The sequence below is a fragment of the Orbicella franksi genome, chromosome 5 (assembly GCF_964199315.1).
Source record: "Orbicella franksi chromosome 5, jaOrbFran1.1, whole genome shotgun sequence".
Taxonomy (NCBI): Eukaryota; Metazoa; Cnidaria; class Anthozoa; order Scleractinia; family Merulinidae; genus Orbicella; species Orbicella franksi.
The window spans coordinates 2,487,401-2,501,113 of NC_138149.1; the positions used below are offsets into that span (position 1 = coordinate 2,487,401).

At 38.4% G+C, this 13,713-nt stretch overlaps 2 protein-coding genes across 3 annotated transcripts in view; both read right to left on the reverse strand.

Moving 5' to 3' along the window:
* Nucleotides 1–65, reverse strand: part of LOC145486872 (uncharacterized) — a 7,014-nt gene extending 6,949 nt beyond the window's left edge. For both annotated transcript variants that reach the window (XM_081465586.1, XM_081465585.1), the window contains exon 1: nt 1–65. This exon is cut by the window's left edge and continues 346 nt beyond it. The gene's annotated coding sequence lies outside the window, so the exon portion shown is untranslated.
* Nucleotides 66–4,928: 4,863 nt separating this feature from the next.
* On the reverse strand, nt 4,929–12,253 carry LOC145488022 (uncharacterized). The gene is made up of 5 exons (XM_081466785.1): nt 11,708–12,253; nt 11,028–11,115; nt 9,176–10,327; nt 6,140–6,179; nt 4,929–5,087 (listed from the first exon to the last, which is right to left on the reverse strand). Exons 1-5 carry the CDS (start codon nt 11,850–11,852, stop codon nt 4,992–4,994), a joined length of 1,521 nt encoding a protein of 506 aa, XP_081322911.1. The 5' UTR covers nt 11,853–12,253; the 3' UTR covers nt 4,929–4,991.
* Between the last annotated feature and the right edge of the window lie 1,460 nt (nt 12,254–13,713).

The window sequence follows — 13,713 nt, forward strand, 5'->3', positions numbered from 1 at the left end:
TGATTTTTGCGTCTATAAGAGCAATTTGTTATGATGAAGCTTTCCCGCCTCGTTTTGCCGGATAATCTTTTAATTTTAAACTGCCACTGATGAAAGTGCAGCGCATAGAAAAACAACAATCCTTGTATTTTCCTTGAATCCGATCATTAACACTAAATTTAGTTTTTAGTATCTCCGAATTCTGAATAATAGCTTTGTAAAATGCAAACACTTCAGAAATTGTTCGTTCTTTTTCGAAAGGTTAGATTTTACCGCACAAAAACAGAACACACTTTTTTACGTTTTTTAAGAATTTAGGCAACCAATGGAACCGTTAAGGGATGGTTACTGAAATGGTACCGGTGATGTATCCAATTTTGTCCCACCCGCAGATGCACTCAACAATATTACCTTATACTTGAAGTGTTCCGCATAAGTTAATTTATTCCGCCTGAAAATATAGCAAATTGAGTTTTACCTCTTAATTCCAAAGAGTGATAAGTGTCTCAAATCTCTTTGCAATTTCTATACACTGCCAAACAGATAGGTAGTGAGAAAAAAGAGATTCATCAACTTGGACGTAATGTCTTGATGCATAAACAAATTCTCATAATTCACTTTGAAAGAGAAGTGTGACTTTTAATAAGGAGAATTAATATTTCCACTTCAGTGTGAGACATCACTCAATTGGCGAGTGTCCCACCGAGCCAAATTTCCGGATTCACTGAGGGTTGAACTTTGAATGACTTTCTGTAGCATTTTATAAATCTAGCACCGTTATCAAATAGTAAAGTATACTAAAGTAGATGAAGTGAAAACCAGTCTAAGGAAAACAGCATAATTTTTTTCAACTTTGGCTTCGAGTTTGGTAAAATTAAAGACTTCATTAGTTACTATTTTTATTCTTAAATTTAGATAGTTTTTGAGTTGTTTGTTACTTTATAGTTGCACGTTTCGTCCGAGTCTTTCATGTAATACATTTGCGTCTAACAGGTACGTCCGTTCACCGTCAGCTAAGACAAAAATATGAAATAAACCTGTTTGTTAGAAATGTTGGCGCCTAATTAACTCCCTGGTGGAAAAAGGCTCTCTTGTTTGCACACGAGCTGTCGATATAACAACTGATGAATGAATGTCCATCGGAAACAACACGCTTTTACAATATGACTCATTTTGCTGAGTCTGTCATCTTGCGAAAAAAAACAAAAGAAACACTGGTTAGCGGAACTAAATAACGGTTTTCGTTTTTATATCAGTGTTTTTCTAACTTAAATGTTTCATTAAAATAGTTAAAAGGAGTATTTTCCAGCTAAAATGTATTTCACATATTAAATAATAATTAAATAGTTCTGAATTCCATTTTCCGAACTAAGCGTTCTGGTGTTATATGATTTTATTTTTCCCCAGCATTTAATTAAAACTTTGCTCAAGTGAAATGAAATTCAATAAATCAAAGTGTTTCCTTTGTGGCAAAGTAGGTGGTCAATTTTTTTATTATTTATTCTATATGGACTGGGATGTACACAATTTAGAATGTAGAACTGAATATGAATATCTATCAAAACAAAACAAAATAAGAAATTACTACAAAACATTATTTCAGTATTACTTTTTGCTTTATTGTGTTTCTCAGCACCGGATTCTCAACTAAAAGAAATTGTCCCAGAATTTCATGTAGCACCAAAAAAATATTTTTTCTTTTCCCTAAAAAGCTTTACTATCGGTTAAATTGATTGATCACTAAACCTTTTAAGACACCAGGTTAACAACTGAGCAATAACTAAGTGTTGACAAGAACAGAGACGACCGGAAAGCGCGTTTGAAGTTCACCGTGTGCTTAGAATTTTCTGGCGTGTATTGTTGTTGAAAATGTCCTTAAATGAGTCGGTCGTTGACGCAAATTGGACCAAAATAAAAATTTCTGGAATTTTGGGATTTTGAAGATTAGGGTAAGTCTATGCTTCCAAGTTCGTTTATTAAAGATAGATTAATAAGGGATTGGTTCTGCCTTGAGACGGCAAAAGCCGACGTTTCTCTCATTCAGTCTAAGAATGCAGTGCTGACTGAAGACGATGTCTCAAACTGTATTTTTAATTATATTTTTTGTACATTGTTAAGTGCACTGCACATATCCAACTATTGTTCCATTGTGAACAAGAGCACTTTCGCAAAATCTTTTACTTAAAGTGAAGTCTCGATTTTTTTTCCAGAAACGCTATATACATGCATATTCAAAGTGGACATATTTACCAGTTCTAAGAATGTACTGCCATATCTCAGAATGTTTTCTGAATTGCTTTTTTTTTCGTACATTGTAAGGGGTTTTGACCATATCGAGTTAGCTGTATGGTTAAAAAGTGCTTTCCTTGTTAAGCAAAAAATTGTGACATTGTCACTGTTTTTCGAAACTAATCGGGTTTCATTTTAGAAAAGGTGTTTGTGTCGAGTTCTCGAATTTTAAATGCACTATCCCAGATACCTAAAAATTTTGAAGATATTGTATTGAAAAACCCAGAAAGACATTATGACGATTGGAAGGAAACCAAAATTCTGCTTCCAGTGTTGTGATCGGTGACAGACATTCCCTAAGGTTTTTTTTTATTCGATCTGTTGTGTTCTGTGCTGAATTTTCGGTGGCTTCTGTCCACCTTCATCGGAGTTGCGATGTTTAAGGTTCTTTTCGTCTCGCGCTACAAGCCCGTTTGCTTTGTTTTACTGATTTTGTAAATCAACGGTAAGTAAGCGCGAGTGAGCGAGCAGCTTAATTGTTTGCTATACCGTTAGGGCCAATTTTTGTTTTATCTACTCTTGAGCATTCGCTAAATTAAAGTTTAAAAGCTGGTTTTGTTTCACAAGCAATTTTCGGCATTCTCAAAACTCAGTCAAGAAAAACCGAGGTTAAGTCCTGGTTTTGAATTCGTTAAGCACAACTTCGAAAATTCATTTGACACTTCCACGATTTCTATTATTGGATGCCGAGGGCAAAATATCGCATTATAAGGAAAAAGAGTTTTCTTCGATGCGAACTGCAATCCCCTTTGCAGAGACAACAAATCTTCAGCTTGAATGAAAGGAAATCAATAACGCCCGAAAGCGAATTCATTTAAATAATCTGGCGATCTAGTAGTCTGATCAATAACAGTCATGGAAAAGAAGAAGAAAATACTCTTTTAGTCATCGACATAGGCTACTTGAAGAAAGAATTCCAAATTCGACCTAAAAACGAATTTTCAGTTCATTTCCCTGTTATAAACAGTCACGTACGAGAGATAGAGCTGTTTAATTTAGGGCTTGAATAATTTGAACTTTGACAAAGGAAAACGAATTACAAACCCCCAAAACCGGTCGTGTTTTTCTCTAGAAAGCAATTAAGATCAAATTTTACCCCACGCAGAGAGATTTTACGTTCAGCACAAGTAACTTGTTTTCCCTAAAGCTATTCGGTGATAGTTGTGTTCAACCAATGAATGCCGTTTTCCAAGCTAAGATACCAGCGAGGACCTTTATTGTAAAAATAGTCAAAGACACGACCGAGGGCTAAATATATATTGAAACAAATCATTTTGAAGTCGGATACAACAACAGAAAATATACAGTTTCGCATAATAACTGAAGCCACTTATTTTAACAGCAAGCAAACAAAGTCAATCCACAAACTAGCTTAAGAATTGTAAATCAGTATTTTATAACTTTTGACAGCGTTTTGGATGAAGTTAGAATGCGCTTAGGTGCCACAGAATACATTATTATTAAACATGCAGCGACATCTTAATATAAACAACAATATAACATTAAGTTTTGATATGGAAAGGTCTGGAAGAAAAACTGTACCGATCAGTTCCTTGTTAAGTTGTTTAATTATCACGAAATCAGAAGGCTCGTACTAAATCTATGGTAAAAAATGACACAAGATTCGTGGTTTTTAACTCGAAAAGTGAAGTAGTCATTTCCGAGTTGTAGGCGTTAAGCACAAATTCACTCCTTCACTTCTTCCTTCGCTCCCTGTTAACTTTCTAGTAAATCCGCTGACGAGTGAATACTTGCGAGCCATGGTAGGCTTAAAGGAGTCCGTAGTACCGAAGTCATTTTGAAGTTGAACTGCGTTTAGTCAACCGTTGTTTCTGCAAATAGCTAGTTACCGAGTTTGTTGAGGTGGAGGTGACACGATTTATTCGCCAAGTGATTTATTTTAGTGGCAATGTTTGTAATTTCTAGATCTGTCTAGAAGTCCGACAGTAGTGTTATTTAATTAATGGGTGCAACGGACTAGGACATTTAACCGAACAAATTGTTCTTGTCATAATGATTTTGGACTACATAATTAGGAATAACATAAAATGATTATGATGACTTTTTTCCAAAAAATGAACATCTTCGTCGTTAAAAAACACAAACGACATTACCCGGGAGTGGACCCAATGACCAATGGATTAAAATTAATTCAGTTCATTGGACGCACCACCTTTCATTGTTCATTTTCCGAGTTCAGCAACTCAAAGAAATGTTGGTTATAGTTTTTGTAGTGTGATTCAGCATTACAAAAGGGATCCTCAAGGAGCACGGGTTGGGTGCATGTTTTTGGTAAAATAGTTCAATACAGACTCATTAGGAAGTGACGATGACTAATTATAATGGCTAAAATAAAAATGAAAATAGGTCACATCATGAAGGATCTTTTGTAAGAACCGTTATAAAGTTTCAAGAAAACTGAACCAAGGTTTGTGTTTTCTAGTTTGGTTCAGTCTTCTTATTACTTTAGTGCTAAGGTCATGTGCACAGTGAGGAAATATTTGCTGAATTAGTTCAATTTTGAGCTTCTATAAAATCCAACTGTACACGCCATTCTTCTTAATTACCGACAAATACACATAGAAGCAACTATATTATTATATTTAAGTCACAGATAAAGTACGATATTCACATGATTTCGATTTTATTTGTACTGCCAATTTCTCCATCCAAGTTTGAATCTTTACACATAAAGCAAAAAACAAAATCATATTATATGAAGTTCAATCCGAAACTCTTCCTATCATTTTCCCTCGTGCCTGCATTTTCTTCTTCAGAGCACGGAATTCCTCTGAGGTAAACTGTTTCTTGGTTCCGTCCTGCAATCGGAAGTGAACTGGAGTTAAACGGGAAATATTAAAACTATTAGGGAACTTAAGCAAACCACGACGGCAACAGCAACGAGAACGCCATAAAACAAAAGGTTTAATGAACAGAACAACGACTGTACACGTACGTTATAAATCTTTGTTTATTCCTTGGCCGTCCTGTGCAAAACAACAACGTGAAAAAACAAAGTCCTGCGTATTTTGGAGAACGTGAACGACGGAGACTAATTTTTGGTATTTTCATTTGGAATTCAACGCTGGCTTTACATATTTAGCTTGAGCAAGTTTTGAAACCGATAGATATATTGAACAGATCTAAGCATCTGCGAAATTCGACGGTAAAATATAAATTCTGTTTTCTCTAGGCGTCGTCCTTGGCGTCGCCGTCGTCATTGCTTAAGGTCCGTATTTTGTTTTTACAGCGAACGACAGAAATCTTATTTTTTTCAATTCAGTCTGTTGGTCTTAAATTTAGGCTTGGATGACTCCGCTTTTCGATCATGACTAAATTCATCTAATCTACATTATGTTCCTGCAGGCAGTGCACGAAAGAATGAACTATTCTGCTCTAAATTATGCTCAAAAGTAGAGCGCTATTCTGTTGTCTTTGCTCGATGAAATGTCCACTTTATTCACCGTCATAAGCCGAATTCAATTTTTTCCACTTTGTGATCTACAAGTAGATTACTTTGTGCTTTAGATAATTGTTGTATGGTAAATTAGACCTCTTTCAGAATAAATCCTTTTTCCTTCACGTTTGGCGGATATTTCCCCTCGTGTTTGACAATTCCAATTTAACTGGCGCGAAAGCGACCTGAAAACGAAATAAGTTCTAAAACTTTAGCGACCACGTCACCCCAAATCTGTTTGTGGAGAGACACTTTAACAACAAAGTGTTAAGTGATCTATTATAAGAAAAACCTAATCAAACTAGCTTGCTTGGTCCATATCGGAGAACATTAGTTATTCAGCATTTTTATGGACCTCGCCTGCGAGGAGGAGCAAATCCCTGCATGAACTTGCAAGAAATATGTTACATATACCTTTCCTTCATAGCGTTTCCTTTCCCTTCTTTTCATTTCACTAAGGAAGTAAGAAGAAAAAAAACATAAGGAACAGATTACTAATTTTTGTGAATTTAAGTTGAACGATGCCAAGTTTTGAATCTTAAGAGTTACCGCCTTAAGCATAACCGTGACGTTAATCCTCTTTGCTAGTTTGGAATTCTATCCCACTGTCACTCTTTCACGCCGTTGTCGGGCTCCATGAGGGGGATCTGAGTATCGCAAAACGCGTTACCTTTGAAGGTTGTCTAATATCCCCGCATAGAGTCCAGTCGTCTAAGGAAGGTATATATCGACTCAACTTTCCGTAAGTCTATTCGCGAGAGACAGTGTAAAATACCTATGGGTTATTGACCAAGTGTGAGGTGAAGATGGCTGGATATTGGCCAAGTTCTTTTTTTGCGTGTTTGTGGACCGAGACGTAGTCGAGGTCCATAAACTCGCAAAAAAGGAACGAGGCTTTCGGGAAAATTTTTCTTGCGGGACACAGCGGGTAGTCCCGAGCGGGCAAGATAGTTCCATCTTGCCCGCTCGGGTAGCCAATCACAGCGCAGGATTTGATCCATCTTTCCCGCTCACGGAACTAGCCATATAATAAAGCAAGTTTTTGTAAAGAAGGGTATGGTAATCGGCGACTCGACTCGAGTCGTCACGACTCGTCTCGCTAAAAGTCGACTCGACTTATCGGAAGTCTCGTGGCGAGAGACTAAGCGTAAAACACAGTTCGGTTATGAGAGGGTATAGTTAATGTCAGTGACTCGACTCGAGTGGAGTCAAGTCGTCACGACTCGTCTCGTTAAAAGTCGACTCGACCTATTGGAAGTCTAGTGGCAAGAGACTTAACGTAAAATACAGTGCGAGGGTGTAACGAGGGAGGGTAGTAAAAGTCCGCGACTCGACTCGAGTCGAGTCGATCGAGTCGTCATAACTCGTCTCGAATAAGTCACAAAAATTAATGGTTAGGTCCATGATCAATACCGCATCTCACGGTATACTTCATGTGTATACCACCATGGGTCAGATCTGCATTCCGTTTACTAAGATTGCATGTTATTTTTAGCCTGAGAGTAGCCTGTGTGTAGGAACACAGTCTAAACTTTGAAGCAATACGCGAATTACCCGGAACGTATTCTCGCTGACTCAGTGGTTTTCCATTCCTCTGATATCAGCATCATTTCATTCCATGAAATAAAGCAACAAACAACAGATCTAAGCTTCAGTTGTCTTGTTGTGTGTGACAATCTGTTTTAGGAAAACCTTTTGATAAAGGGTTGTAACTACTGAAGTCCCAAGAAACTAAATGGAACTATAACAAGTAAAATCTAGGGATCACAATGAGCCGATTAAAAACTATCATATCCTATCACTTGTTTGGTTTGGCAGTAAATTTTTTCGCACTAAATAAGTGACACGAGGCAGCCTAGGCCGGCGCCTTTGATTTTAGATTGATAGCCGGCCCAATCGATCTCAACATCAACATCATAACTTTCGTTTACGTTCCAGCACAGCGATTTAAAAGAATGTTTTTCCTTTGAAATTGCCTGAAGGATGGATGTTTGCAAAGGTAAAAATAGCTGATAACGCAAACAGCTCACTAAACTTGACGGAAACATATTGCGTATCACGTTAATTCCAATTGCAAAAATTAACCTTTTTCCTTCTCGATATCTCGTTTACCCGAACAAAGTACCCGCCACATCCCATTGATCTTCCCCAAAAATATCCTGCATCCCGTTAATGTTTTACCTAAATATCCCGAAAACCCCTAATGGGGCCTCATTACCTCAAAGTAAATTTATAAACTATATTCACAACTCCTGCAAACAAGCATTTTTGTTATTTGTAGCATGTGAAAATAGAACATTTAAAGTTTGTCTCAAAGCGTGTCATGCAAGACTGGTTGAGTATTTCACCCTGTTCCAGTGCAACATATATTACGCGGATTATATAGACATATTATAAGCCGAAGACGAGTACGATATTATTAGCTGGTTTAATATGCACATAAAACTATTACATCGCGAAATGTTGGGAAGAGTTTGTAGGTCTTGCGCCGAAGCAAGTAAATTATTACTGGCAATAAAAAATGACACTTTTATATAATTAAATGCTTCCTTCTTTGCAAATACAAAAGGAGTTTCTCAACGTCCACAGCAAGGAGCACTCCATGATATTCTCCAAGATATTCTAGAAAAGGCTTTTGGTGTTAAGTAAAGGATTAACTGTTTTTAACGGATAATAAGTCTATTGGTCAATCTTTAATGTGAGCACTTTGAGCAACACTTGAGAATTGCAGATCAACAGGCGCACAACAAAGATAAGAGAGGCATCGGCTAACTGGTCACGCAGAAATAGCTCGGATAATGGTAAAGCCTGAATACGAGCCAAGTGGCTCATCAGGCTGGTTTCCGTAGCACGAAGTGACTAGGAATATTTCTACTCCCCCTTGGATGCAATGCTAGTCCATCGCAGGGTTACCCCCAGCATTAAAATTCGTTGGGGGTAATCCCAAGAACACAATTATCACAGCGTCCCCGGCCAGGGCTCGAGTCCGGACCCCTCGAACCGGAGTAGAGCGCACTAACCATGAGGCCACCGCGCCTCCACAGCTCAGATAATTACAAGTTGATCAAAAATGGCAGAGCCGACATATGTGTAATCCCTTCACAGGACATAATTAACATATTAGTGAGCATTCAAATTCAATAATCCTGAACGTCTGCATATCAGTCGAACGGCTCAGAGAGGATGATCTTCTGATACTTAAGTCACAGCATTTATGTTTATATTCTATTGCATACAAACTGGTCGTTAAAATATCATCATCAATTAAATATTGAATCTTGGTGTTTTAAAATCAAAGTTTTTTTTTTTAGTATGGCTATCAGAGGCCACCTTTCCTTGTATACACGTCACACAATCCTCCTTGTTAAGAACAGGTAACGCACTCTCTTCTGGTTCTCTCAGGTCCTGTAAAACTCAGTGAAAAAAAAAAATTACATATTTATTCCTCACCTGGAGTTTTGCTCTTTTTCCTTGTGAGTAGTTTCTGCTTTCTTTTCTAACTTGTTTTTAATCTCTCTTTTGTTGAGTGTTTGTCCTCCTACAAACACACTCGCCTTTACAGCTTTCCAATTCCTTTGTCCTTTGCGAATAAGTGGTCTCATTATAGCGTCGTGTTGATGGCGATTTTTCCTTATCGCTTTTATTGTATCTTTCTTTGGAAAATCTGTGGCGCGCTCGAGCAGATATTTGAAAAGTGGTATCTCGTTAAATCTCTCAACACGGAGTCTCAGCTTTGTCACCACAACTTTCCTCAGTAATTCCAGCGTTTCCGGGCTGCGCCGAGCTATAAGACGTTGAAAGCTCCCTTTATCAAGCTCATACACTTCTAAAGTTTCAACGCACTCTACGCTCGTGCAGTACTCTGGGATATCCAGAATCATTTCCACGTCTCCTATAACGTCATTTGGTCCAATAGTTGTGGCTTGTATTTCACGTTGACGGAGCCTGGTCTCCATGGCAACGAACCCATGCTCCAATCGCCGACGACGCTTTTCGATGACGGTCAAAGGCCGCACAAGATCTTCTATCGCGTTGAGCGCAATCTTTTCTTCCTCGTCGCCGAACTTTTTCTCTCGTCCTTTCGGATTCAAAGTTTCATACTGTTCTTTGCACTTTCGCGGATCAGACAACACCTTCGCTGCACCTTTCTCGATGAAATAAACCGAGTTACAAGGGTACCCTTGTTCCACCACACGATTTCCAAACTGAATTTTATGCATTTTAAGATTTTCAATCAACAGTGCCTTGAGCGCTGTTGGCCAAGAGCTAAACAGAGGGCAAGCTAGGGCAAAGTTAGACTTCTTCTTCCACTCAAGTTTGTACACATTGAAAGATTTCTTGTACAACTCCTCATTTATGATAATCAGTTCGGTTAGCTCATCAGCGATGACAGTGGCGTTTCTATCTTTTTTGTCGCTCATCGGAACCATTTCACCAAAGCTTCGGCCGCTCTTAAGAGCGCCCAGCTCTGTTCCAAAGTACGCTAGCCTCTCTTGGGTGCTACGAACCGCACCCATGTCGTGGTGGGGATGGTATTCGCTATGATGTTCATCTTCTTTTTTGGCATAAACTGACACCGATCCCTTGAGAATCACATAGAAACTTTCAAAAAAAGAAAAGGAGAAGAAAACATTTAAAATGTCCAGTTGAACTTGGAGGCCCAAATATCCCAGGGTTGCCTTTCTCATAAACGGACAGCAATGAGACCAGAAAATGTGACCACTTCAGTGACTAGCAACATTATAAATCATATATATGGCTGATGGAAAGAAGTGGAAGATGCTGTCGGCCACCTCAAGCAGTTCGTAAGAGAGTTATGCGTGTTTATAGTTGGCTGGGCCATGAATAAGTATTTCCGTTAACGGGTGATGTCTATTAGAGTTGCAACTCCATTATTTTGTATTAGAAAATGATCTGTAAGAAAGCGCTTGCTGGAAGTGACGTCAGTAATGAACACGACACGTCGGTAGCGACATCCCGGCCGTCAACGGTTAGTGATTTGTGTACTTGATAAAAATACCGAACGAAAATACCACTGAAAGAGTCAGTGATATCAAATTAGACTTCTCAAAGCTCGTTGCTCGTGTTCCGCCCAAGACCAGCGCTTTGGGTTTTCGAAGCGTCTGTGAAGAGGTTTTAGATCAAGTTTTGAACGACTAGTAGATTTACACTAAAACAATTAGATTATTCGCTCTCCATTTCTATGCGTGATACACGCGATAGAAATCTCGCAGTTTCACTGGACCAAAATGGGAAAATTCTAAGAAAAAGAAAATCTTAAGCAATTATCCGACTGTCTTACCAGTTGCCTTTTTCTCCTTGTCGTACGATCACGTGATCTTTCTTTATCTTGATAAACTCCACATGTTTTATTACGTAGACTAAATTATCTGTCAAAAAAGCAGCACGTTAAAAAAAATCGGATATCGAGCATATGGTGCGTTTGGTGGTTTGATTTCCATAACAAGGGGTTGCGAGAAACCTGTGCCCCGTGTGATAAAGACTGAAGCTGTGATAAAGTCTGAAGACTGCGAAAAAGTCCCGGCCAAACGATCGCAACATTTCAACGCAACATGTCGTTGGGCGCAACATGTTGCGCGCGTTTGGCCATCCTGTTGGGACTTTTTGCAACATGTTGAGTGATGTTCGCTCAAGTTTGAAAATGGTCAAATTTTTCATGCAGCGTTAGTGGATGTTGCATGATGTTCTACTTGTTTAGCCAGATTCGTGCAACATTGTAGCGCCCGGGCATGCGCACTAGCTCGATTTACAACACAGCATGTCGCAATTAACGAGTCGCAGCAGGGTGGCCAAATGCGCGCAACAAGTTGTGTCCAACAATGCTGCGATATGTTGCGTTTAAGTGTTGCGATGGCTTCGCCGGGGCTTAAGATTACCTAGGAAGAGAAAAAAGGCCGGAAATAACAGCAATGAAAAAATACAGTGCAATAGTCTTCTGACTAACGAGCGTAATGTATTTACCGTCTTCCAGATTTTTGAACAAAGGACTTTTGTGTCGAATCCAAGGAAGAATTCGTAATATATCGTCCTCGTTTCTTTGCTTTGGTGGTCTGCAGAGCAGCTCCTCCGAAAACTTCAGCGTTGCCTGAAAGGATGCGTCCGACATGACCACGAGACCAACGAGATAGCGATGTTATAGTCTGGAATATTGCCGTACCTACTCAACGTCATAAAGAGATCATTTTCGAAAATTTACGTCACGCGTCATGCGCGCGGCGTTCAACGATGTAACTATTAGTACCCCGCAAAAGAACAAATAAATAATGGAAAGAATATTTCGATCGCTGTCCAAGAATAAAGAAGCAATTAACTAGAAGTATAGAGAGCGGGTGCGTAATTTAACTGGGTTTATATTCAATAATTCAAAGGAATTTCTTTTGGCTCCTTGTTTTTTTTTTTCTCTCTCTCTCTCTCTTTTGGATCGAATTTAATGCGCTTGCCCAACACTGAACACGGTCGTCGGAAGTGTTCGAAAATCTTCTATCTATCTTTGGCTATCTTCAGAAGAATTCGGGTGAAATTTGACAACTTCGATGGGATGACCATGCGCTGGCAGTCTTCCAGTTTCACGTTTCGTCGTGCTAACTTGTGAAATCTTCGTTGTAATTTGCACTTGTATTACAACTTTGCTCGAGAAAGCCAATCAGAATTCAGTAATTTTTTGAGATGTGTTATTAAATGTGTAAGTCTTGTAAATTCTGATTAGAGGTTGTATACTGTTTTATTTATTTTCTGAAATAATTAAACGATTTTGTGTTGAATTCTGTAAATTTATGTCGGAAGGAAGATAGTAAATCTTATTTTTTTTAATGACGTGGGCAATTTTCTAATTTGGCCACATTCGTGCCACAACAGTCTACTTATGACAATACCCTGGATGATTTCCTGTATTCTCATAACCTGTCTACTTGACAATTTATTGGGATTGTAAAGAGAATTTACATGTTGAATATGCCTGAAAATTAAATCATCTTAGAGGACTTGCACACCCGGAGAGAAAGCACGCGAACTAGAGAAGAACTGTTGACACCACAGCCGGAGAGAATTTAAATTTTGATTAAATTTAAATTAAACGAGTTATTTACCTTTCTTTTTTGTAGTGTTTATCTAAAGGAAAAGAAAACAAGGTTTTCCCTGTGTTTCCATCGAGTCAAAAGAAAACTTGAAAAGGCTGTGGAAAACACTGCGTCTGCCTGGAGTTTCCGCATCGATAATTTGTTATTCTCAAAAGTTCCACTCATTCGTGTTTCCAGCCATTTCAGATAATTTGCTCTCGATTTCTATGAGGTGATCGGTTGGCGAGGCCGAAGGCATTAGAAATCTACTAAAACTCAACATGAACACGGGAAAGGTTTTCTATTTCTTAAATAATATTGTTATGTATCAGTAGTACATTTGAAGACACGAATGTTTCATTTTCCTAATAAATTGTTGTCATACTAGCCGAATTAATATCTCATACTAGGTTTGAACGCAATTTTGATTTATTGTCTTTCATGATTTCATTTCGCTTTGAAAAACCATCTTTTCAAAGTGGAGCACATGTACATCGAAACTGTCTGTACTCCTGCTTTTCATGGAGGAAGTTGTAAATTGAAATCAACTTAGCCTGTTCATTAGTCTCGATAGTACATACATCAGTAAGGGGAATTTTTGTCTCCTTGTGAATTTTGTGTCATTGGCAGACGTGCTTCATTTTCTGATCAAGCTGCGAAAACATCAGCTCCGAATGACGATTGTTTGTCTCCATTACTGGGGTTTAAAAACTCAAATTTTTTCACGGAATATACGGCTCAGCCAGCAGCTCATTCATACTTTTGCCAACCAGAACTTTAGCAATTTTTGAAAGTCAATATCTTATTCAATAATAAACCCCGAAAGCTAAGAGAGATTCAACGTCTTCTCAGCTAATTCTTCGCTAATCTTTTTATTTTGGCGGAAATACCTCTGACCATTAGATGCCTATT